This window comes from Clinocottus analis, unplaced genomic scaffold, assembly GCF_023055335.1.
Source record: "Clinocottus analis isolate CAN_PGR_092001 unplaced genomic scaffold, fCliAna1.0.p SCAF_13, whole genome shotgun sequence".
Taxonomy (NCBI): Eukaryota; Metazoa; Chordata; class Actinopteri; order Perciformes; family Cottidae; genus Clinocottus; species Clinocottus analis.
This window is the reverse complement of record NW_027175854.1, coordinates 12204855-12229281: the sequence shown is the minus strand read 5'-3', so window position 1 is coordinate 12229281 and position 24427 is coordinate 12204855. Positions and strand designations below refer to the sequence as shown.

Here is a 24427-nt window from a genome sequence, read left to right as displayed (position 1 = left end):
ATAAACCAGACGCAGTTCCTGTAGGAGTCGGTGAAATTCACCAAGCTGTGTGAATTTACAGATGGTGTTATGAACCCAAACACGTGGATGTTTGATGTTCCAACGGTGTTAAGACTTTCACAACAAGCATAACGCAGAAATAGTGGTTATTTCTTCCATGGTCGATAGCAGATAAGATAACTCTTTTCACGGAGAGAAGCAACAGAGATAAGCCAAGTGTCCTTTGTTTGGTGCAAACACCCTTTTATCATCGAGCGAGTAAACTGACGCGATAAACACAATGTGAAAAATCGTGGTGCCTTTAGTGTGATTACAGCATTACACAAAACCGTTTGGGAAAAAATATTTTACACATGTTGATAATGTGTGTAATAATTAGTCAAGGATACTATCAGTAGATAAAAAGGTGAGGTAAGATCCTCCTAGTGATGAGACAGACCACAAGATGACCATGTAAAGACAGAATTCCATATAAATTCAATAATTTGTTTTCCTACCTCCTTGAACTGGGACTGGCTCAGGATAGATGTGGGATGAAAGTGGACCTTCTTCTCTCGGTTACTGGAGAACAGGGAGGTCTCCTGGTTGATGTGTACCAGGTTTGGATACATGCCAGCCACCAGTGCTGCCTTCACCACAGCCCAGTTCTCAGAGTTCAGATTCACATCCCGGATGTCACTGCCCCCACGGGCTCGTACGAAACCTGAGAAAGACGGCCGTTTGAATTCAACAAAAACTACTTTAATAATAAATGTGTTTTCTTCCTGATCAAGTCCTTCATACATGAGTTTTAGCCAATACAGACTTTTATGTTTGTACTTTTATATGACAGGACTCACTTACTGTGAGTAGGGGCTAACAATTCTTCAATCAGTTCGAACTTGCAAATGAAATGTCACTATTGGTTTTGGATCAATAGTATAGTTAGAGAATGAAGTCTTGTTTCATAAAGATCAACAGATCAGTGGTAATATTTAAAAAGAGAGACCACGTGGTTACAAGCTTGCTTGTTTTAGGAACGGTCCATACAGGCCATGTGGTAACATTTAAGTTATGTATTTCATTCATAGAGAATTTAAACAACAAAAATCAGATGTTAGGACAAAAGCTTGAGTTTACGAGGTGAACTTGAATGCAACATAAAGTCCCTGTAGCCGGCCACATGCTTTACTGTACCAAGCAATATAGACACACAATCGATGGTCAAACCACACACATAGGTGAGTATGGAGTATGAAACAAAAATAAAAGTGGAACGAACCAATGGCTCTGAGCTGTCCCAGCAGCTGTGTCCTCATGCCAAGTATCATGTCCATAGTGGCCTGGGATAGGAAGTTCTTCTCACAGAAGGATCTCTCCCAGCCTTCACTGCGGGCCTTCTGCCATGCCTATCAACACACGGGACAAACATAAAGTTAAACATCCGAAAAATTCCATTCAGCTGGGGAATATGACTTTATGTGGGCATCATGATAAATTGTCAGGACTTGAAATATTTTTTTTAAACCAATGCCTTTCTGTTGTAGGGATCCAGACTGCAAACATTTTGTCACATTTTTTTGGAGACAGTGGTCTTACATTTTATAACTCAGAGCACAAGTGCATTTTCCCCTGATTTAACTTTTTCTAATCATCATACTGTATATCATGTGAAACACCAAGAGCGCAAAGAGAGAGTGTGTGTGTGGGTGTGTATGCGTGAGTCATCCATGCCAACACGCAGGTTTACATTTGTGCCAATTGCATTCATTTTATACTTAAAAAGTTAAAACAATTTATCAACAGTGCACAGAAGGATTTTGTGAATGGTGGACAAGAGGGCTGTCACAAGCAATTCTAAAACAATTACTCGATTGTAATGATATATTGCCCCCATGCAGGCTTTATTGTATAGTTTGTAGGGACCTGAGGAGGTAACCCTAGAATATATTTCACAGGAGAAAAAAGATAATAATTCAGAAAGGATCCTTTCTCAAATCAAGGACTTTGCATGTTCATCCCCCACCTACCTGGAAGGCTCTCAGCAGGGCCATGTGGTCGCTGAAGGAGGTGGAAGTGAAACATTTGCGGTTGTGTAGTGCAGCTCTTTTCTGAGATGCCTGGGCAGGAAGGATGAAGGGGTCACGATAGGCCAGTGTACAGGCAATGGTTAAAATGGGGTCCAGACACTTGAGCACCACAGCGCACAGCACCATCTTGCCCAAGTGGGGCTCCACTGGGAGATCAGCCAGGTGGTAGCCCAGATCAGTCAGGTCTTCATACTGATCCATGGCATCGATTGTCTGCAGAGAAAGATGATATGAATCAATATGAATTCCATGACTGTATGTTGCTGTAATACTGCATGTGTATGTGTAGGCTTGTCTGTGTTTGTGTAATTGCTTGTGTCAGAAATCCATAATAATTGAGGTAAATAGTAGTATTTCTTACCTTTAGCATCTGCACGGCGTTCTTGATGGCATGTACAGCTGGAGGTTGTGGAGCTTTGGACAAGAACTCAGCTACTGGACAGGAGGAGGGGGCCAGCAGCTTGGTCTGCAGACATAGTTCCTTACACACACAACATGATATATTATCACTATTATAGCATATTACTAAGGCTACTGTCTCTAAGTAGCACTGCCTTGGTGCTCATCAAGATCTACTTAATTATATTTAAATCAGCTTGAGGGATCACTAATAGAGTCACAAAAGGAAGTAACTGTATAATTAATATATATATATATATATATATATATATATATATATATATATATATATATATATATATATATATATATATATATATATATATATATTAGGGCTGGGCAAGTTAACGCGTTAATATCGCGTTAACTTTTCAATCGATTAACGGCGTGAATTATTTCATCATCTGTTAACTGCATTTAAAAAAATATATTTATTTTTTTTTGGGGGGGGTGGCTTTTAGTTTGAAGGCAAATAATTTTGGTCCGCTCTTCCGCTTTCGTAGCATTATATATATATATATATATATATATATATATATATATATATATATATATATATATATATATATATATATATATATATATATATATATATATGACTGTATCAATCCAACTTGCATATGACTGCAGGAACATATTTTTGTTCATGCCCATACAGCTGTATTGAAGAAGAAGAAGAATTGAAGTAGTGGATGTAATACAATAATAATAATAATAATAATAATAATAATAATAATAATAATAACAGCAGTAAATGATGAACACTAATTTTAAACTATGAATGTTTGGAATAAATCTTAAATCGCTTACTGTGAAGAATGTCTTGAAGGTTTACAAGTAGCAGGTTATAAAGGGTGTGTGCGTGTACGTTGCTACCTGCAGTGGCATCCGCAGCAGCTGTGGAACCTGGAATTCTAGCATATTGTTGAATCTGAGTCGACTGAAGAGGCGGAAGCAAATTCCTGGTCTGCAGCGGCCGGCTCTGTGGACAGGTCACATAGTCAATAACTCTTTAACGCTGAGATTTAGAGCAGAGGTTTTTATACTAAGTCAATATAAGGTCAAAACATATTTTGAGGTCATTCAAAGTTCAAGAGTATGAACATTGTTGATGTTACCTTCCCTTCCTTTGCAAAGCGCTGGCTTTCGAGATCCAAACCGTCTTTAACATGGATACATGACTGAGGGTATCAAAGGACTTCTACACAAGAAAAAAATGTAGGAGTTCATTACTAACCACAAGTATGAACTTGTATGTGTTATTAAGCAATAAGGTATGAGCGGCAGTAACTATCGTCAATAATGTACTGTTCAAGGGTGTTGTTTGGCCCGATGTGCCTACACATGTTTGGTAACTATCAAGCTTGAAATGACAACTAAAGGCCGCGCAATTTAAATCTATTTGTTGTTTTGAGTGTGCAGTGATATAGAACGCTCTGGTAAATATAAACAGGTTGTACTGTACTTTATGGCTGAAGAAACTACACCCCATGACTCGCTCTCAACCAATCAGGATGCTTGATTTGATCTGCCCGTAATAAAAGGCACCATATCACTCTTGCTTTGAAATTCCAATTCCTGTGAGCGTACCTCTTTGACCTTTCCTGAATCAATGACGAAGATCACATCGTTGATAGTGATACTGGTCTCAGCAATGTTAGTAGAAAGAATCTGAAAGAGAAAAAAAAACATTGTGTAATGTTATTCTCTGATAGGGAGTGAGTTTCATACAAATTGCCTATAAAGTTCCATTCAAAAGGGCAAACCCTACTGGTTACCAGCTCCTAGTCATAGTTAAAGTCGATGAGTTTTGTTCTTGAATGACACCTGTGACTCACTATTTTCCTGATACCAGGTGGCGAGTTCTTCATGGCTCTCTTTTGATCCAGAGTCTGCATGTCTGAATGTAAAGTGAAAACCTGGTACCTGAGGAACGACACACCTCCGTCAAAGACATACTAAATAATATGCTGCTGTGTGTATGATGGACAACACAGGCAACTGACCACATGGCACTAACACAGACAATAAGGCTCACATTTAATATGAATCCAGGACCAAGTCTACAACTATACGTAACATATTGTAAGAATTTTGTATATCACAATACCATTAGGAACATCTGTAATTTATTATGACTTAAAATGTGTATGTATATATTTTGTTGTGTGATGTCTTGAGCTATTTTGGACCCTGAATTTCCCTGAGGGGATCAATAAAGTAATTCTCCATCCATCCATCCATGTAAAAAGAAACAATGCTATAGTTGTTGCATGATGTTCAAATGTCTTCCATTCTCTCTTATGGACATTATATGTTTCACCTGTCAGAATGAGTGGAGAATCTCTTATCGTCATACAGGATGCGGTCCCTGAGTGACACAATCACATCATATCCAGGAAGAAAAATCAGGACAGCACCTGAAGACCAGCAGATAAAAGCTTGCATTGAAATAATCCTGAAATATCATCCGTGTTTCCTGAATCTGTCTTTGATTGATAGTCACATTCGCCAGGCAATGGCTCAGTGGTGAGCAGGATCGTCTTTCAATCAGAGGATCGGTGGTTTGATCCCCGGCGCTGCTAGCCCATGTCGATGTGTCCTTGAGCGAGACACCTAACCCTAAATTGCTCCTGTAGCTGCGCTTACGGAGTATGACTGGTTAATAATCCTGATGTGGCACCTTGCATGGTTGCTCCTCCCATCAGTGTGTGAATGGGTGAATGATGTCATGTAGTGTTAAAGCGCTTCGAGTGGTCGGAAGACTACAAAAGCGCTACACGTACAAGGTAAGTACAGGTCCATTTACCATTACCATTTAACTTGTTAGTGAGGATCATACAATGAACAGCGACAGCGCATCTGGAAAGTATTCGTTATGTTACAACCTTATTCCAAAATGGATTAAATTCATTCTTTTCCTCAAAATTCTACACACCCCCTAGTGACAACAAAAAGAAAACACGAAAATATAACATGTACATAAGTATTCACAGCCTTTGCTCAATACTTTGTTTAAGCACTGCTTCTTCAGTATGATGCTACAAGCTTGGCACACCTATTTCTGGGCAGTTTCTCCCATTCTTTATGCAGAACCTCTCAAGTTCCATCAAGTTTGATTGGGAGCGTCGGTGCAAAGCGATTTTCAGATCTTTACAGAGACATTCAAATCGGGTTTAAGTCCGGGCGCTGTCTGGGCCATTCAAGGAGATCGACAGAGTTGTCCCGGACCCACTCCTTTGTTGTCTTGGCTGTGTGCTTCGGGTCGTTGTCCTGTTGGAAGTTGAACCGTCGTCCCAGTCTGAGGTCCAAAGCGCTCTGGAGCAGGTTTATATTGAGAATGTCTCTGTCCATTGTTGCATTAATCTTTCCCTTAACCTGACTAGTCTCCCAGTTCCTCCTGATGAAAAACATCCCCACTGCATGAAGCTGCCACCACCATGCTTCACTATAGGAATGGTATTGGCCAGGTGATGAGCAGTGCCTGGTTTCCTCCAGACATGGCGCTTGACATTCAGGCCAAGGAGTTCAATCTTTGTTTGTCATAGCAAAGGCTGTAAATACTTGTGAAAACATGCAAAAATCTCCCCAAAACTTTTTTTACTTTGTCATTATGGGGTGTTGTGTGTAGAATATTGAGAAATTTATTTTATTTAATGCATTTTGGAATGAGGCTGTAACTTAACAAAATGTGGAAAAAGTGAAGCACTGTGAATAATTTCCGGATGCACTGTATGTTAATGAAATCCAGTGCTGAGGCTCACCGTCACTGGTGGTGGAGCAAATGTTGTGCAGCAGATCCATGATGAGGTCCAAGTCCACCTGCTCATCATCAAAGCTGTGGTGGTACAGTTTGAGCAGCTCCTGTTCTTCAGTGCTCATCTCTGCACTCTCACACTGCATTAGAGTGGACTCATCCAGGCTGCTCACCTCTCCCAGAGGACTGCACAGTACGCATCAGGAGACAGGAAGTTTAGCAGTTTACAAAACCTTCTTAAACTTGATATCAATTCAGACAAGCCTTTACTTTATGTGTAGCTTCTTTAGGCACTGTGCAATAATTATTGAGGGTAGATGGACTGATCGTTGCCCATTCCATCATTAATAACTAAAAGAGTTAAAAGAAAATTAATTAAAAAATTGTAATCTTCTTGATGGAGCAATCATTTTCATATGGCCGCAAATGCAAATAGGGAAAAATCTGATATACATGTGTTAAATATATTAAGAATTATGCATGTTTACACTGAGCATTCCAGAAACTCTTTTTGAAACACCAAATAAACCGTATGAACACGGCCTTGCTTTAGCTAAAAAATAAACTAATCACTCCTTTTCCCCTTTTCAAAGAGTCCGTTAAGTGTTGCACATGTGGTCAATGTTGCACTCACATTGAAGATTTTAGTAGATCCACAGCCTCTGTTTGCTGGAAGTGTTTGGCAAAGTCTACGGCTGTCCTGAAAGGAAATTAACACTGACACTCAATGCAACTACTTGGGAAGAATTTTCAAACAAAACTATAAGGTAGTTGGAGCACATGTCCTTCTGCCTCATTCATTTCCATTGACAATGAGACTCATAGTAAATTGTAATGGGACGAAATTTAACATCACTGTGTAGCATAACATGGTGGACGTCGTACCAGCCATTGGATGCCTTCATGTTGATGTCTGCCCCCATGCTGAGCAGCTGCTGCACCTGTGTAAGGAACCCTCGAGCTGCTGCCACCATCAGAGGTGAGGCCCCTGTGTCACTGTGCCTGTAGTCCACTAGGTAAAGAAAACAAACTTGAACTCTTCTTTATACAGCCATTTACTTTCCACTACACCGTTATGGAAAATTAATGTAAACCTAGAATTAATGTAAACCGGAAATAAATAAATAAATATATATATATAAAAATAAAAATATATATATATATAAAAAAATATATATATATAAAAATATATATCCTTAAAATTCAGCTGAACAACTGATAATGGATGGCAAAAACAGACAGTTCAGTAAATGACATACGTGACTAATGTACATGAAATAAGGGATGCAATAAATTACAGATTTTGTAGATACATTATCCACAGGTAATTGTATCTCTATAGTACCATGTGGAAAATGATTGCCATTCTAATAGTGTTTAAATATCACGTTTACAAAACTTGCATAATGAATGGGTGATTTGAGAAATGTGAGCAAGAGCAGAGATCAGCTCTGAGAGTTGTACCGTTCACACTTTCATAGAGGATAAGGTTGAAGAGTTGGATGAACGCATCTTGGTCTTCATTGAGGAAAATGTTGGAAATGCATGAGTCCATCTCTTTCAGCAGCCATGGCTCCAGCTGTTCTGTGTCATTCTCAGTCTGTGACAAAAGAAAGTAGTGAATCAACCAGGTGCCAAGCAGTCAAGTTTCCCAACACACACCCAAACATCAACAGAACTGGATAAAAAAACACTTACTAGATAGACGTTAAAGTTAATGTGGATCGTAATACTTTTTCTTTTTTTTTGCTTCTCCATCTTTTTTATTTTGAGTTTTACTTTTATCCTGACCTGATTTATAGTTGTTTTTAAAAGCTTATGCTAGACATTATGAGGGTTTCTGTTAGTGGGTCATGATGTGTATTTAAGAGGTGGTTCTTTGAGAGACCTTTGAGCAGTCTTGGATATGGAATTTATCTATCACGTTGTACTTCTGATTCTGCTCCTTCCTTGCAACGAATAAATGTTCCTGTTTTAATGATTTTACTCCGAGGGGGTCGAGTGAAATTTTCTAACAGTATTTCCCCGGACAACGTCTCTCTGAGGTTGTCGTGGCCTTATTAGCTACCCAGACTCCGACTGTCCATATTACCACGTGTTCTTGAACAAGACACAGACTCGAACTTGCTCCCTTGGCGCTTCACAGCAGCCCACTGCTGCTGATGCTGAGGATGGTTATAATAATATGTATAAATACATTTAATTTGTTTGACGATACAAAATTAATTCAAGTTTTATTTAAGCGACAATGCAAGTTTGTTTACTCTAGGATCACCATCCTGTCTCTCTGGACTGAGGGAAGCACTGGCAGATCCAAACTATGTCATCAAAACACTGGTGCTCATAGTATTGGTCACAATCCCCACCAACAACAGAAGCATTTCAAATTTGCCTCATCAAACAGTCATCAAAAATCCCTCCTCTCACTTCTTATAAATTATCTTTAGTGTGACCAATAAATTTACTTTTTAGGTCACTTTTTTAAGATTTACCATCTTTTGAATGTTTAGCTGTTAAATGCCTAACTCCAGAATCACAGCTAATTGTTTCTATTTATAGCCCATGGCTACATCCCTCTCTTTCCGGAAACGGTCACACAGTCTTATTCAATCAGCAGATAAAGCATTTCATAGCATTTTAAGCTTGTTGCTCAATGACTGTAATCTTCACTTAGCATTGACCCAAACTCATCTTTTTGATCTCACTCTCTTCACGTTCACTGCTCCTTAGTGATTTTAACGTTCACATTGACCCATCTACCTGTAAGTATGCATCCGAGTTAACCACCTTGTATTTCAACCTCACTTAACTTCCCCTAGCCATGTCAAAGGCCATATCCTTAACCTGGTCTGCTCTTTCAATTTACCGGGACTCAACATCCACCAGTCTCTATTTCCTCTGTCTTATCATCACTTCATCCAGTTAACCTTCCCATTCCCAACCTCACGTCCACAACTAAACAGAGAAACACATCTTCAATTTCTCACTGTCCCATGGAAATGTCCCCTTGAAAACTGCTTGTGTCAGCCCAATAATCAAAAAACCTGGTCTGGATCGATCCCGCCTCAACCACGAAAGTCAAATCTCTAACTTTTCCTTCCTGTCAAACACTCTTGAAAGCCTTGTTGCCACACAACTTCAAACCCAATATCCTCATTGAAACCCTGCAGTCTGCTTTTTTGCTCACTTTACAGCAGAGAAACTACACTGTGCTAGTTCAAAACACACAATTCCAACCTTCTCTCTCCCAATTTTCCAAGCCTCAGAACCATCTCTTCTCCACTGCGTCCTACATGTCCATCTACATCCCTCTCCACCTACCTGTCTAACGTTCTAATGTCCATCTACCTACCTCTCCACCGACATTCCTACTTACCTATTTGTCCATCTACCTACCTCTTCACCTACCTGTCTGTCTGGGTAGTCAGTGTTGACTATTTGGAGGCTTTCTAGGTTTGGAATTAGTGCTGTTAGCTACTTTAATTGAAAAACACAAGTTTTCAGTTAGATTTTTTTTTTTTTTTTTAAATCTTGTGTACTGGTTCCTCAACATAAACCTTAGTCACCCACTTCACTCTCACCATCTGTCTCCCTGATATAAAATTATGTATGAAATAGAACTTTCTTAAATTCAACTGCAATAAATCTGAAATACCCATCATCATTGTCTCCTGTGTCTTTCTATTTTGTTTTGTTCTGTCTTTTGTAAAGCACTATATGAAATGAAAGTATTATTAGCATTTTAAACAACCCTAGCTTTGAATTGTACTCGGGGTGATTTTAGACAGTGTTTAATTAGAGGCCTGGGCTGTAGTGCAGGCTCCACTAGTAAACCAGTTTACCAGCGTGTTCAAGGTGCTGTCCCCTCGGTCCAGGGAGCTGCTGTCCTGGAGGAAGCCCGGGGCAGACACAAGGGTCCTCTGTTTCTCGTCCTCTACTGTCTTACACCACTCCATCAAACATTTCTGCTTCTTCTCCTCTGTGAACCAGGGAATGTGATACACAGAAGAGATTAAGACAAAGCAAGATGAAAGGATATAATGCAATATTTTTCAATTCAGTCCAATTCTGAGGACTAATAAATAAAAGCTTCATACTTCTCTGAGTCTCTTCCTTGTATTTCCTCATGTCCTTATTGTTAAAGTCGGTCAGTGTCAGAATATCTTCCAGAAAGAATTCCTTTACTTCGAACTGTCTTCCTATGACTAAACATAAAATAAAACTCTTAATGTATTAACAATGAAATAATTAACACCAAATTATACATACAGATAACATTGAATTTGCATTACTTCAGTTTACAATATTAACCCATCGTTGTATTAGAATTAACTGTTTATTTAATTAAATATGTTCTGACTGTAATACTTGCTCCAGTATCTATTAGTGCTGATTCATTGTTAAAGTGGTGCATGTGATATTGGCAATTTACTTTTTACTCAGTTTTCTCACATGCCATTTCAGGATAAGTTAGCCTATTCAGTTTGCATGAGTCTTACTGATATGTGCTCAAGCTATTTTAATGAAACATTTGAAATGCTATGCTACTTTAAAAGATTTGGCTTTTGTTCCCTGCGAGTCCACAGGTTTTAGTGCTGCTAGTTGGCATAAATCCATATATTCAAATTACTTATAGAACAATATTCCACAAGGATAGTTCGAATGCTTTGCGATATTATCTGCTACATGATATGAACCAAAGCCACCTGTAGATTTTGTGGTCAAGCTAACTGAGATGATTTAGACCAATAATTACTTTTGTTTTGATGAATCCCTTTTAAATTTAATTATTTTGGGGCAGATGCATTGATATTTTTCTTGTATTCAGTTGAATTTGAAAAAATATAAATACTTCCAACATTTAAGATGTTACATTACTCAAACATGGTTAAAAACTACAACCAATTATTAACACATAACCCACTCACAGGAACACTATTGACTACAAGTAGTTTTCATCCAAGACCACAGAAATGTACGCAATACGTAAACTATACACATGTGGCAAATAGGTGATAAATATGATGACTTATAATGTAAAAGACTTGATTACCTATGATGGAATTATCTACTTGCCTTGTTACGTTTGAACACGTTTGGAAATGTATAAAAATAATAATAAGTAATCTCTTGTAAAAGCATTCAATTAGTAAACACAGAATTAGCAGGACGTACGGTGGATAACGGGGCAGGAGCCAAAGTACTTAAGGAACAGATCTATATCCAGAGCTGCACTGGACAGGATCAGTTTCAGTGTGGGAATCTTTTGCAGCACATCCCGCATCTTGGTAAGCAGGAAGTCAGTCAGACCATCCCGCTCATGCACCTCATCCTGTTAAAACACAGCAAGTCACTTTAACAAGCAAAAGCCCTCCATTGTTTAGCTTTCACATTGCAGCAGTGACGTACTGATGGACTACAGGACCAGTGATATCACTGCAGTGTGTGGTTACACACATTTCAATCGAAGAGGGAGGCAAAACACAAATTTTCAGCCTGCTGTTATGTACTCTGCAAGGAACAATTCCAGCTTCAAATACATGCAAGATTACAGAGTTAAATTATTTTCTGAGACTGTATGTGTTGTTAATTACTAGAGTTCAATTATTTTCTGAGACTGTATGTGCTGTTAATTTCTAGTCTTGATGCTCACCACAATGACATGTGTGACAGTTGTCAGGCTGGCGTCCCCAGACATCAATGTTCTGAGCAGCACTCCACTTGTGCAAAAGGTCAGTAGTGTCTTAGGCGAGACCCTGCAGTTTCAAAGTCAACAGTTAGATTAGTACCTGTCTCCAAATGGATGATACATACATTAAAATAATAAATATGTGCTGCATTAAGACTACTCCAAATTTAATTTTATAATTCAGATGAATGTTTAAATTGTTGCAATTGTTGGGAAGCAAACAGATTTAATCTAATTAATCTTACATGGATGTATTGAAAGATGCAGCATCTGTTACAACATAACTCGCTTACCCACAGCAGACAGCATATCAATTTTTGATCCGTTAAGAATACAACTGGTTAAAATTTTAATTTGAAAGTGCACAATGTCACATATTCTGACTGGTGAGTAAGCACTGCTTGACTTACTCAGAGAGAGTAATTTAAATTCAGGGAAAAAAACTTTACAATTGTAGTACATTCAATTTGAACTTCAATTGAACAACAAAAGAAATTCTGAAAATCAATTTAATCAAAATACTTTCACTTACCATGTAAAGATTCAGTACCTTAAATTCAATGTGTACACATTTCTCTGTATTCGTGTATGTGTGCGCGCGCGCATGTGTGTAAAAATCATGATTAGTGTGCATTCTTCCTCAATGGTATTGTACAGTACAGCTGTTTTTGTAATAAGCTCTGTAGCTTCGGCCTTGAATTAACTAGTTGTTCTAGTGCAGGGGTAAATGATTAACACATGCAGCTTTAAGTAAAAGGCTAGATATACTGTACCTGCTCTCTAGTCTGATGTGATAACCCACAGTCTGGCCCACACTCTCTCCTCTCTCCGCTGCTACTCTCTCAGCCACAGAGATGGCAGCCAGGCGTCTGGGCTGAGTGCAGAAGATCCTGCAGGGATCTCCATTCCTGCTGCACTCATCCAGCAGGAACTGTGGGATCTGGACAATGCAAAGCGACACTGGATTACCGAAGGCTCAAACCATACACACCACACAATAGTTATCCAATATCAGTATATTAAGCCCCGGTTTTAGTGTCACAATATTTCTAAAAGGGAAATGTTGGAATCGGTGAGACTGTTCCAAATTATCTCAGAGTTTCCCGTCTGTATCTGTAAACTGTCTATCAGGGACCATAATGGAAAAAAAACATGTGTAAAATAGGCAGAAACAAGACTAAGAGTGTTAGCATGTTCACATTTGCTAATTAGCACTAAATACAGAGTACAGCTGAGGCTGATGGGAATACTGTTAGTTTTGCAGATAACTCGGCACCTCATGATGGTGCTTGTTGAAGATTCAGAGGACCACTAAAAAGACTAGGATTTATCTTATGGGACAACATTCCATCTTAATGTGGTAGCGGAAATATTTTAGTCGGGACCAGTTTTCAGGCAGACCCACCTGTGTAGTTTTTCCAGAGCCAGTCTCACCAACCACCAACACAACCCTGTTTTCTCCGATGAGCTGGATGATCTCATCCTGGCGTTCATGTACAGGCAGGGAGCTTCGAAAACTGTCCAGTTCTGATGGACTCCTTCTTCGAGGCACCATGGGTATGCCATTGTTTATTCGCCCGCTTGCCCTGTTCCTCTCACAACTGCTGTCTAAGAGAAAAACTGAAGAATGTTACAACTATACAACCAATCTGTTGACTTGACACTGAGGTGATTTGTGCATCTTAAAAAGCTTTCACATTTTATTGCCAAGATGCTGGCCACATTATATGCCCAGAGAATTCAGCAGTAGTTGCTACTATTTACAGTCCTGCTGATGCAAATTGATAAAATGCATTACAGGAATTGTATAAGGTCATCAGCAGACATGTTTGTTTGAGTTTTAATCAAACAAACCTCAGATTTGTTGTACCTGAATTCCACCAGCATGTCCACATCTCAGCCAGAGGAAACATTACACCGGACCATGTTCACACAACAGCTACAAAGCCCCTCCCCCGCCCACACTTTGAACAATCGGATCATATTTTCCTTCTACCTATTAACATCCAGCTAATTAAAGAGACAGATAAAGCGACAGCTGCTCTAGCACTGTTTTAAATGATACAGACTTGCACGTGGTCAGGGCTAGTGTTGGTGATGGTGAAGACTGAAAACTGTTATCAAGAAGGCAAAGAGGAGGCGTCGAGAGAGACCAATGAGAGAACTCAACACCAACAACACTAAATATATGTGGCAGGAGATCCAAAATGTCACAGGCTATAAAAAGGCAGGAGCACCTCATTAGTGAGGACACACTGCCAGATGAGATAAACAACTTTTATACTCACTTTGATCTCCTCAATAAAGAGTCACTTGTCAAGTCTGACCTGTCTACAGAGGATGTGAGGAAAACCCAGATAAGAGTGAATATGAGTAAAGCTTTATTAGACTTCCTCACAAACAGATCCCAGGCAGTCAGGAATGGTAGCCACACCTCCTCAATTCTAGTGTTGAACAGCTAGAGTGGACAGCATCAGCCCCGATGCTGTACACCACAACTGCTACCCAAAATATGAAGAGAACTCTGTTGTGAAGTTTGCAATGATGAATGATGACAATACCATCATCGGGCAGGGTATCAAAAAACATTGAGACTTCATATAGAGAGGAAATCAACAATTTTCAGAGTGGAGCTCAGCGAACAACCTTCTGCCAAGTAGTTTAGAAATAAGGAGTCTACATCAGTGGAGATGAGGTGGAGCAAGTTAAAAGCTTTAAGTTCCTGCGAATCAGCATCACAAACAACCTGATATGGTCCTCACATCTCCTTCCGGGCAAAGAAAGCTGATAAACAGCTGTATTTCTGAAGGAAACTTAAGGCTAAATGAATACATTACAAACAGAAGGCGATGGGAAGAGGTGAGAGTCTGAGAAGAGCTAAAAGATATTAAAAGACTAAACACACCCAGACACAACTTGTTCACCTGCTGCTATCTGGAAAGAGATACAGGAGTATCAGACTTCAAGACTGCTTCTTTCCTCTGGCTATGATACTTTTTATTCCATCTTTCACCCTTTGTATATAAATAGTCAGGTTATTTTACTTTGTATGTAGCAGAATTTTACTGTGCAATAGTGTTGTACAATGACAAATAAAAACCATGTAACCTTACATAGTTGCGCAGTATCATGATTTAGATTAGTTATTATGTATATTTTATCACATTATGTTTATGTCACTGTGTGTGTGCGAACCATTTGGTACAGGTCATGCAAATTTCTTCTGTTGAAACAAAAAAATGACTTTAGTTTAAATAAAAAATACTATTTACTCGAAATATGTTTGGACAGACGTGACACTCACCAGGTTCTGCAGCAACAGACATGGCACTTTTGTTGATGGGCTGCATGTCTATGCGTTCCTTATTGCTGATGGGAAACCTCTGAAGTAGGCTGCGGATAAAATATAAGGAATTGTGGGAGACTGTCAGGGGCATATTAGGCCGGGGTTTGTCTGAACCATTCTTCTTCTTGATGGTGAGGAAACGATTTGGTCCTTTCCTGAGAGTGAGGGAGAGCAATTTCTTCCATTAACATACTTTTTTAAAATGTTGCTGTAACTGGTCCAAAAATATTAGAGTGAAGGCATTCTGTCAGAAATCACTATCTAAACTCACTCCTTTCCCTTTCCTTACCATTTTCTCGCTGTCAGCCTAGGATTTACTGCAGGTTATTGGATCCATTAAATCTGTATTTCAGTTCTATATTTTGCTGGTCCAAGGAAGGTAACCACATTCTGTGTTGTGGGTGTTCGCCTGCCTGAGACTTAATGGTCAGAGTGCACATTCTTTCCCTCTAAGGCTGTGGTTGACTATTATAACTTTCCCTCTTTACTATACGGAAGATTTTAAACATCCTTATTTACGTTTTATTCCTAATTTGCTATTGATGTGACGTAGGCCAGTCAGCGACAGCCAAAGGTTATGGCCCGGAGGGCCATACATAGCCAAGGTGTTGTATAAGCTAATGGGGCTGCTTCATTTTTAAAGATGTATGTGGCCACCTCATCTATCCCCCAAAGGTAAAGCTGCAAAATGGGCACCGCAAACTGAGCAGGCCACCCTTTGAGCCGATGGCAGAGGTGACTACAAGGAATATAAAGTCGGCTTTTCTTCTGGCTGTTATGACAGTTATGAAGCGTGAGTGAACTCCATGATCTTTCTATTAGTCCTTTGTGCTTTTGGTGGAAGGCGAACAATTCTGGAGGGGCATTGTGGCCAAATATTTCCTACCTATCAGGGAGGAAATAGAGCTGGGGGCCTACCAGTGTCCCTCATTTAGTTCTGAGATGGAAGAAAGGGACAATTGGTTGTGTCCAGTTGAGGCATTGTACTTGTATGTTGGGGCAACGCAGAGGATTAGGAGTTCTGCAGCAACAAGCCAACGTTTTGGAAGCGTCATTCCTGTTTCACGATGCCGGTTCTTATGCTACAGCTGCAGCTTAGCCTACAACATCTTAGTGCTTAGGCTCCACTACTACACCCTATCCCCTAAACAAAAAACTACAAATTCAGCTTTCTTATAAAATAACCTGAAGCCATTTGGAAAAGTGGATGTATCTTTGTAAATTACTCATGTACTTGGATACTTACCCTTTGCTCTTAGATATGTAACCCAGGGACTGTGCCATTCGATGAATGAAAGCCCTCTCAGTACTGCACAACGAGGAGGGAAATTCCATCTCTGCTCAGTCAAGGAAAAGAAATTATGAGGACACTTTATGAGACTCAACTATAATACCTTTCTGCTTACACTGGAACGAGTAGTGAGCATGACAGTGGCTTACTGCTGGCATGTGCTTTCACAATAATGTGTTTACATAGGTGGACCACAAAGAAATGCTCTGCCTTTAATTTCTGATATAAAACAACCAAACAAGTCGATACCTTTTTGGTCACTGTAGTGAAACCTCTCCAGAGAGAGGTTTATTGATATCTTGACTTCTTCATCGATGTGAATTTCTTTGAGGCCTTTGGAGAAAGAACCATGATGCCGTGTGTTTTGGCTCTTGGCTTGTTTCTGTGATGCTGGACCAGTACTGGACATGATGCACTTAAATACAAGAATAGGAACAACAATATTTGTTTGTGTTTGAGAAAAACATGGAATTGTTTCCTGCTTTAATTAAATTCAATGCATTTTGTGACGGCCAAAATCACAAAATCACAAATTAGCCTCAGTGGGTTAATTTACAATGTGTGCACATATGACATCCTCTGTCTCAGGACCCTCACTCCAGTTCAGGAAAAACGGATGTACAGAATTGACATCTCACATTTTCCAAATCTTATGCTATTTCATTACATATTCCTGTATGGCGACACAACATTATAGCTTCTTAATTTGAGAGGTTGGAGTGGTGAAATTCAGTGTCTACTATTATAAAATACATTTTCTAGTAAATAAAAAATGAAGTACCAACAGAGCTCAACATTAACAGTTCAAAGTGATTGTCGTGCTGGCAATCAGCCATCAGCTTAACCTTCCCATACATTACATACAAACTAATTATCTGTCACTGGCACCACAAACTGTCTGTCTCAACTGAAAAGATGTTGATCATGTGGTAAGTATCCTATCGGCTCCCACTGGAAGGCATTCAGCTTTCTTCAAGTCAAGTCAACTAATTACAACATACAGATGGCGTCATTTACACGGCATTACACTTGGAGCGCTGAAGTAACAAAATTAAGACACTCTTAAGAATGGCATTCTGTGTATGGTGCAGTTATGGTACGAGGAGTGAATTCTAATCATATATAACAACGTAACAATTACAGAGCATCACCTTTGAGAGAGAGAGACAATCTACAACTCTTTATGAACTCAAAGTTGAGAATTTAGCTGCCCTCAGCAGAACATTTGCTTGAGACGAAGGGTGAATGCTCTATAAAACAAAACAGACAGAGCCAAGTCTACAATGGGACGATCAAACCAAGAAGATGTGATGCGCATCAGATGTGATGTAAAATGGGAACCTATTGCCAAGTTCATAAAAGAGCCAACACCCATATCCAATGAGGCGCTTACTGAGTGTGGCAACCCACTACGGTAATAGATGTTTTCTGTTGAAGGTGACACACACTGATCTTGAAGGAATGAGGAGCGGCATTACTGATTGATTGAGAGTGTAAACAATTGCAAATTACGACCCACCCAGCTCCACAGCTGTCACCGAAATTCTCGGACTCACCTTCCCCTGAAAGTGGCCTCGTCAACCTGCTAATAATTTAAGAGTGTTGGTTTTAATATAACAGAAAGGCGAACATTTTATTACACTGTAGGTGCAGAAGGGAATAAAGAAACTCATGATAATGAAGTTATGTGTGCGTTGCAGTCAATACAGGCAGTATATTGGCTGGTAAAGGTATAGTTCAGGTGTGGGGTTGTTCTAAATACCTCTTCATTGTTAATCTATTAGCTAGTGTAGATAGAGAAACTGGATCACCAGTACAGGAGTAAAGCATTAACTGCTGAGGACGGTGGAAGCAGCAAAACACATTTTAGACACCGAAAAAAATCTATATCCCTTGATGTGTGCACTATTTTTACAATATTTTTCCACCTTTACTTTCCCTCAGACAACTCTTTCAGATGGAAAACGAAATTGGGAAAATGAAACTTATCACTGATGATCTCTTTAGAGCCACCAAGGCTACATCTAAAAACATGCATCATAAGTTTCACTTTCAGTTTAGTTTCTGAATATACAGCACTTTAACTTAGTGTTTTAAGTGTCTAAAATAGGCTTTGCTGCTGCCCTGTCCACAGCAGTACTTTAACACAGACTGTGGAGAAGAACCTCACACAATCCCACATTAAAACACATGACCTTTGCCACACGTTTATTATTTATCTAACTGTAATTGTTGTTTTGGTTGTTGGCTTTATCCTATTTATGTTATGTTATCCTGATAGACTAACTCCTAACTCTACATGTCTGCTAATTTTACAATCAAGTGTATGTGCATTCTGTAATTCTTACCGGACTGCAAGGAATATCAATTGTGGATTGACTCAGGCTGAAGGGGTCAGAGGTCAGCGAACACGGCTGCTGTGTGAAACAAACAGAAGAAGAGAAGCTACAGCTGAAGTTTCAAATAAGGGGAGGCCACATGTTTAACAGTAGTGGGGAGCGTTTTCAGTGGAAGTTTATGGCAACGTCGCAGTTTTGTATGTTCAGTTGCTCGCAAAGCTGCAGACCAGAGACTCGGACTTGACAGGAAAACATCACAGTGAAGTTTAGTTTTACAAACTATAATAAACTATACAATAAACTGGCAAGTCGGTGTATTTTCAAGTTGCAGCTAGACAACGACACTCACATTAGCAAAAAGCACAAGCATTGCTGTGGTGGAACGTTAGCTAAGTTAGCTTTAAAGAAACCTCTCCACAAATGGCTTGTGTGCCACTTTAACGAGTATCGTTACCGAAACACAGTACTAACGTAACGTTAGCTAACTATAAGTTACACTTAGCAGAAGGAGTGACACAACAGGATAACACAACTGTAGCCATCTTCATGTCCAACTTTGTAATACAAAGTTAAAATAATACAAGAAGGTCGTGTTACTATACGTTGATTAGTGAAGTGCTCCAGCAGTGGTCTCAAACGTCAAGCATCCTTGTCACATTAATGGGACATGAGTTTCCGCGTGTTTCGCTCCTTTTCCTTCGTTCAGCCGGCAATGGTGTCGGGTACCGCCAACAACGAAAGTGCATCCGGTCCGACCCCTTCAGAATAAAATGAGGCAGCGGTTGTCGCGATTACGAACCCATAAATACAGCTTAGTTTCTACCATAGACCAGGGCCCTATTCCACGTACGTGGTTCAACAAATCCGATCAAAAGTCCCATTATCCAGCTTAACCTAACGAGATGATTGACTACAGCAGTGGTTCCCAAACTCAAGAATGCCGAGGCCCAATTTAAAATCTGAAAATCTTCTGGGGCCCACCCAAACCGCGCCTCATTTGACATTGTTTTGTTTGGCGGTGCCTTTTGTTGAATAACGACAGGCAGACAAGAACAGCCGTTTCGAGCGAGAGCCTTATTGTTTTATTAATCTGTTCGTTCAAATTGTTTGTGCTTCATCAATTAATGTTTCACATAACTAACGCTAGAATTGTTCAAATAATACTTAAACTGAGAAAAAGATGTGTGTTTGGTATCTTATCAATTATCAATCGTTTTAAGTAAAATACAGAAATTTGCAACCCTAATATTCTGACCAGGTCTTAGAACAGGAAAGAGCAAGACTACTATCCAACTTTGTGTTTGTTTTTTGTATTTATTTGGGGATGGGAGAACAGCTTCAGGAGCCGACAAAGACAAAATAAAAAACAAAACACCTTTTGATGAAAATGCCATCAAACTCCTGACTTCCCTGCTCAATATATACAAACGTCTGCTCTAAACTTGTTGTGGAAGTCACAAAAACGTGTGAACGTAAACTCCATGGTGTCTAGGTTCATAGTAGTATCCGTAGTCCCACAACAGCCTGAATGAAGCCACTATCAGCGCTCTTTCCGGGTGACCGGCAGCAGTTTGATTCGCTGATTGGCTGATGCAACTATCCCCTCCCTCCGTCGTCATGGGGACGCACCATGACGACGATAAATACGCGCCGCCGGACGGCTGCAGTCCCGCCTGTCATTACATCTTACCCGGATACAAAAGATATATTTTTCTGATTGGCTGTAGCCCATTTCTTTCTTTGATTGGCTGATGAGTGGCCCCTCACGGGAGTTGGGGGGTGGGGGGTGCGGCTCGTGGTGAGGGCAGCGCGACTAAGTCATGTTTGCGCGTTGCGGCACATTAAATAGCCTGGAGTTTTTTTTCAGCGTGAGGAATACGATGTGCGGCGGAAGGGCGTGATTTAACACTGAAATGAGTGACTGTCACGCTCAATGAGTGACACTTGAGAGCCCTGCATACATAGTTATAAATTAGTTTTCTTTTTTCTTTTACTGGTACTTTTCAGTAATAAGGGTCCCTGTTAGGGACAAACCACTGCTTCTCTGCTGACAGGCATCAGCGGCGGATTTGCGCATGTGCGATTCATGTTCAATCCAACCATGAGCTTGCCGCGCGAGCCTGCCGGTAAGGTAGACTGAGCGCCTGTGAAGCTTTGTGAGGGGAGCGACTCTGCGACCTGCGGCAGCTGAGAACAGAAACTACATGGCAATACGTGCTTTCACGTCAGCAAATCGTCCAGTGAGGCTGCGGAAGTACACGCGAGAACCTTAATACATCGCCTTCAAAGTAACCCCCCACCCCCATTTTTTTTTTCAAAATTAAAAACGTTTTATTTATTTATTGTAAATGGCCGCCTCTCGCAGCCCACCTGCAGTACCTTGGCCCACACTTTGGGAATCACTGGTATGTGTGACTGACAGCGCTCGGCTGCGCCGGTGTTCAATGTACGGCTCCAGAAAGTCTCGTAAATAAATGAGTCCTTGTGAGCAGAATCGATAGCGCTCATATGACGTCATCATGATGCGAGAACGGATCTTGGGGATCTGAAAGAACTGTCTCCTTATAAAACTAATATATAACTAATATCACTCCTTCATCAATGAGGACGAGAGCTGCGTTTTGTCCGGTGGGAGTGGCCAACTTATCCAGTAAACTTTCAGTAAACCTGCTCCCGACCAGGTTAGGCGATTTCGATGTGTTGCTATGGTGACTGATCTAAACTGGCTTCGTGGAACCGAAAATCCAGATCTACGTCATCTTATCCTGGAAGTTATCCAGCTATATCAGTAAACCACGTACGTGAAATAGGGCCCAGTTTATAGCCCCAATGCCAATGTGTGAAAGGTTGCAAGTGCTTGAGCTAGTGTAAAAACGAATGGGACAGCTTGCTACAACATATCACATATTCCATAAGTAAGTTCTATTTCAGTTTTTCGGCTGGAACAAAATGCAATGTGGTTGATATCTTGCTGAGGCTTTGTCTGACAGTGGTTTTGACGCAATTAGCGGATTCCGTAGGTCGTAAGCTTTCAAGAAAGGTGTGTCAATCATTTGTGGCTATCAAATGTATATCAAAATGTATATTTTCATAACTTGGGGAGCTGTCTTGAGTCATTTTTTAGTCATATCTATGAATGAATTGTGTTATAAACATGTAAAATTGACTTATGCTCGTATGCTCTTGAAAGGCCAAGCTTTGCAGTTTCGTTTTGCTATGTCACATATTGCTGTGTCACACAGTGGCTTTGGCATCAATTATTCATGGGAGTATAAGGACTTAGAGAGTGAGGATGAGCTCCTGATGAAGAATTCTGGGTTTTGGGAAATTGTTATTCAATGGGTGAATGTAATTTATTCAAACAAGCAGCAGTGATAAACAAACTGAATGTGAAACACACTGACAAAACATGGCCTCCGCCATCTCCTTGTTACCTCTCTGGTGGACCAGACCAATTGAGGATTCATCACTTGAACCAGGAGAATCCCAATAGACCTCACACAACAATTGTTCATCCAGAACATTATCCCGTGAGAACACTATAATGCCAAAGCTGGTGCAGGCACAGAGACTTATTTCATTTGCAGGATTGTGGCATGTCTCATCCTGTCAAACTAAGTTTAGTTTTTCTTATTTCATTACTTATCAGTATTTCCTGTACGAAATGTGATGTTTGTTACATTCTCTGAAACATCCAATTGTGTAAATAAAAATACACTGAAGAAGTAAACTCGTATATCATATTAATGGACTACTTTTACTGAGTTCAAACAATCCCTGTTAAGTTTTAAATGAATTATATATAAATAAAGGTTGAATTCTTTTGAAGTGATTTGACTACAAAATATTTACTCAAATGTAGATTTTTAAGTCTGATCTCTAATTGTATTCTCTGAAGAATAATCAGTGAACTATTGTGAGAGTCCTCTATGAAAATCCCAAAGTTAAAATCCACCGAGTTGTAAAATTCAGAGGCGCAAGACCAAGTCCTGTGACAACTTGTGGAGCCTTTTTGATAGATGCGCATGCTGTGATGTCATTTATATAAAAGTACAGCAAATGGCTCAGGAAACGACACACATGGTAAATAGTAGACCATGTGTCTGCTGCATGGTAACATTGTCTATTTGTGTGTAGCTTATTAGTGCGCAGTGGCGACACAATGTCATGACCAATAATATATCATATTATTATTATTAATAATATCACATTATTGATACTAAAAAAATATTAAAAACAGCATGAATAATTGACCCTCTTGCTGTGAGGCGTCAGTGCTAGCCACTACACCACCGTGCAGCAAGAGGGTCTGTGGTTCGAATCCCGGGCGGGGCGGGGTTCGGATACTGGTCTGGCAGATCCTTCTGTGTGGAGTTTGCATGTTCTCCCCGTGGCAGCATGGGTTCTCTCCGGCTTCCTCCCACATTCCAAAGACATGCTCCATAGGTTAATTGTACTCTAAATTGCCCGTAGGTGTGAATGTGAGCGTGAATGGTTGTCTGTCTCTATGTCTGCCCTGTGATGGACTGGCGACTTGTCCAGGGTGTACCCTGCCTTCGCCCCTTGACAGCTGGGATCGGCTCCAGCGCCCCGCGACCCTAATGAGGACAAGCGGTTAAGATAATGGATGGATGGATGAATAATTGATAGATAGATAGATAGATATGTACTTTATTAATCCCCAAGGGGAAATTTTTTTTTGCCAGAGTAGCGTCCCACACTTACAGACATCAACATCAATGGAACAAACTAAACACACAAGATAAGTAATAAAAGAAAATTAAAAAAAGAGCAGGGATGGCCTTCCAGTTCAGTCGGCTGTCGATGGAGACACCCAGGTACTTGTACTCCTCCACCATGTCCACATCGACTCCCAGGACGCTCCGAGGTCTCAGAGCTGTCGTCTTTCTCCTGAAGTCGACCACATATCTCTGGTCTTGCTCACGTTCAGAAGCAGGTGATTCTCGCCGACCCACTCCACAAAGTCACTCACCACTGCTCTGTACTCCTCCCGTCATCCTTAATACACCTGACCACTGCAGAGTCATCAGAGTACTCCTGCAGATGGCATGACCCTGTGTTGTACTGGAAGTCATTTGTGTACAGGGTGAACAGGAAGGGAGACAGAACAGTTCCTTGTGGGGCTCCAACATCACTGACCACCGTTTCAGACAGCACACGGCCCATTCTAACAAACTGTGGTCTGCCTGTGAGGTAGTCAGTGATCCAGGAGATGGTGGACGAGTCTACCCCCACCCCCCGGCAGCTTCTCACTCAGTAGCAATGGTTGGATGGTGTTAAATGCACTGGAGAAGTCAAAGAAAGTGACTCTCACAGAGACACTGGTTCCATCCAGGTGCGACTGAGCTCGTTGCAGCAGGTAGATGATGGCGTCATCCACTCCCACATGGGGCTGGTAAGCAAATTGCAGAGGGTACAGCGATGATTTCACCTGCTGCCTGAGGTGGGCCACGACCAGCCTCTCCAGCACCTTCATCACATGGGAAGTGAGAGCAACTGGTCGGTAGTCTTTGAGG

General features: G+C 40.4%; 1 protein-coding gene across 3 annotated transcripts in view; it reads right to left on the bottom strand.

The window, feature by feature from the left end:
* The window catches only part of ythdc2 (YTH domain containing 2), a 34207-nt gene extending 14559 nt beyond the window's left edge, over positions 1–19648 (bottom strand). For 2 of the 3 annotated variants that reach the window (XM_068574488.1, XM_068574490.1), the window contains exons 1-24: positions 19493–19648; positions 18900–18968; positions 16801–16966; positions 16507–16597; positions 15219–15415; positions 13320–13522; positions 12688–12854; positions 11879–11981; positions 11401–11557; positions 10323–10430; positions 10068–10204; positions 7690–7825; positions 7111–7237; positions 6860–6925; positions 6233–6411; positions 4792–4888; positions 4307–4394; positions 4059–4139; positions 3587–3669; positions 3345–3450; positions 2431–2550; positions 2010–2282; positions 1262–1388; positions 498–703 (exon numbers count right to left, since the gene is read on the bottom strand). In XM_068574488.1, coding sequence (XP_068430589.1) covers positions 498–703; positions 1262–1388; positions 2010–2282; positions 2431–2550; positions 3345–3450; positions 3587–3669; positions 4059–4139; positions 4307–4394; positions 4792–4888; positions 6233–6411; positions 6860–6925; positions 7111–7237; positions 7690–7825; positions 10068–10204; positions 10323–10430; positions 11401–11557; positions 11879–11981; positions 12688–12854; positions 13320–13522; positions 15219–15415; positions 16507–16597; positions 16801–16960 — 3012 coding nt within the window. In that variant the 5' untranslated portion in view covers positions 16961–16966; positions 18900–18968; positions 19493–19648. The remainder of the gene's footprint in view (positions 1–497; positions 704–1261; positions 1389–2009; positions 2283–2430; positions 2551–3344; positions 3451–3586; positions 3670–4058; positions 4140–4306; positions 4395–4791; positions 4889–6232; positions 6412–6859; positions 6926–7110; positions 7238–7689; positions 7826–10067; positions 10205–10322; positions 10431–11400; positions 11558–11878; positions 11982–12687; positions 12855–13319; positions 13523–15218; positions 15416–16506; positions 16598–16800; positions 16967–18899; positions 18969–19492) is intronic. The other variant, XM_068574489.1, reaches the window with a different exon arrangement.
* Between the last annotated feature and the right edge of the window lie 4779 nt (positions 19649–24427).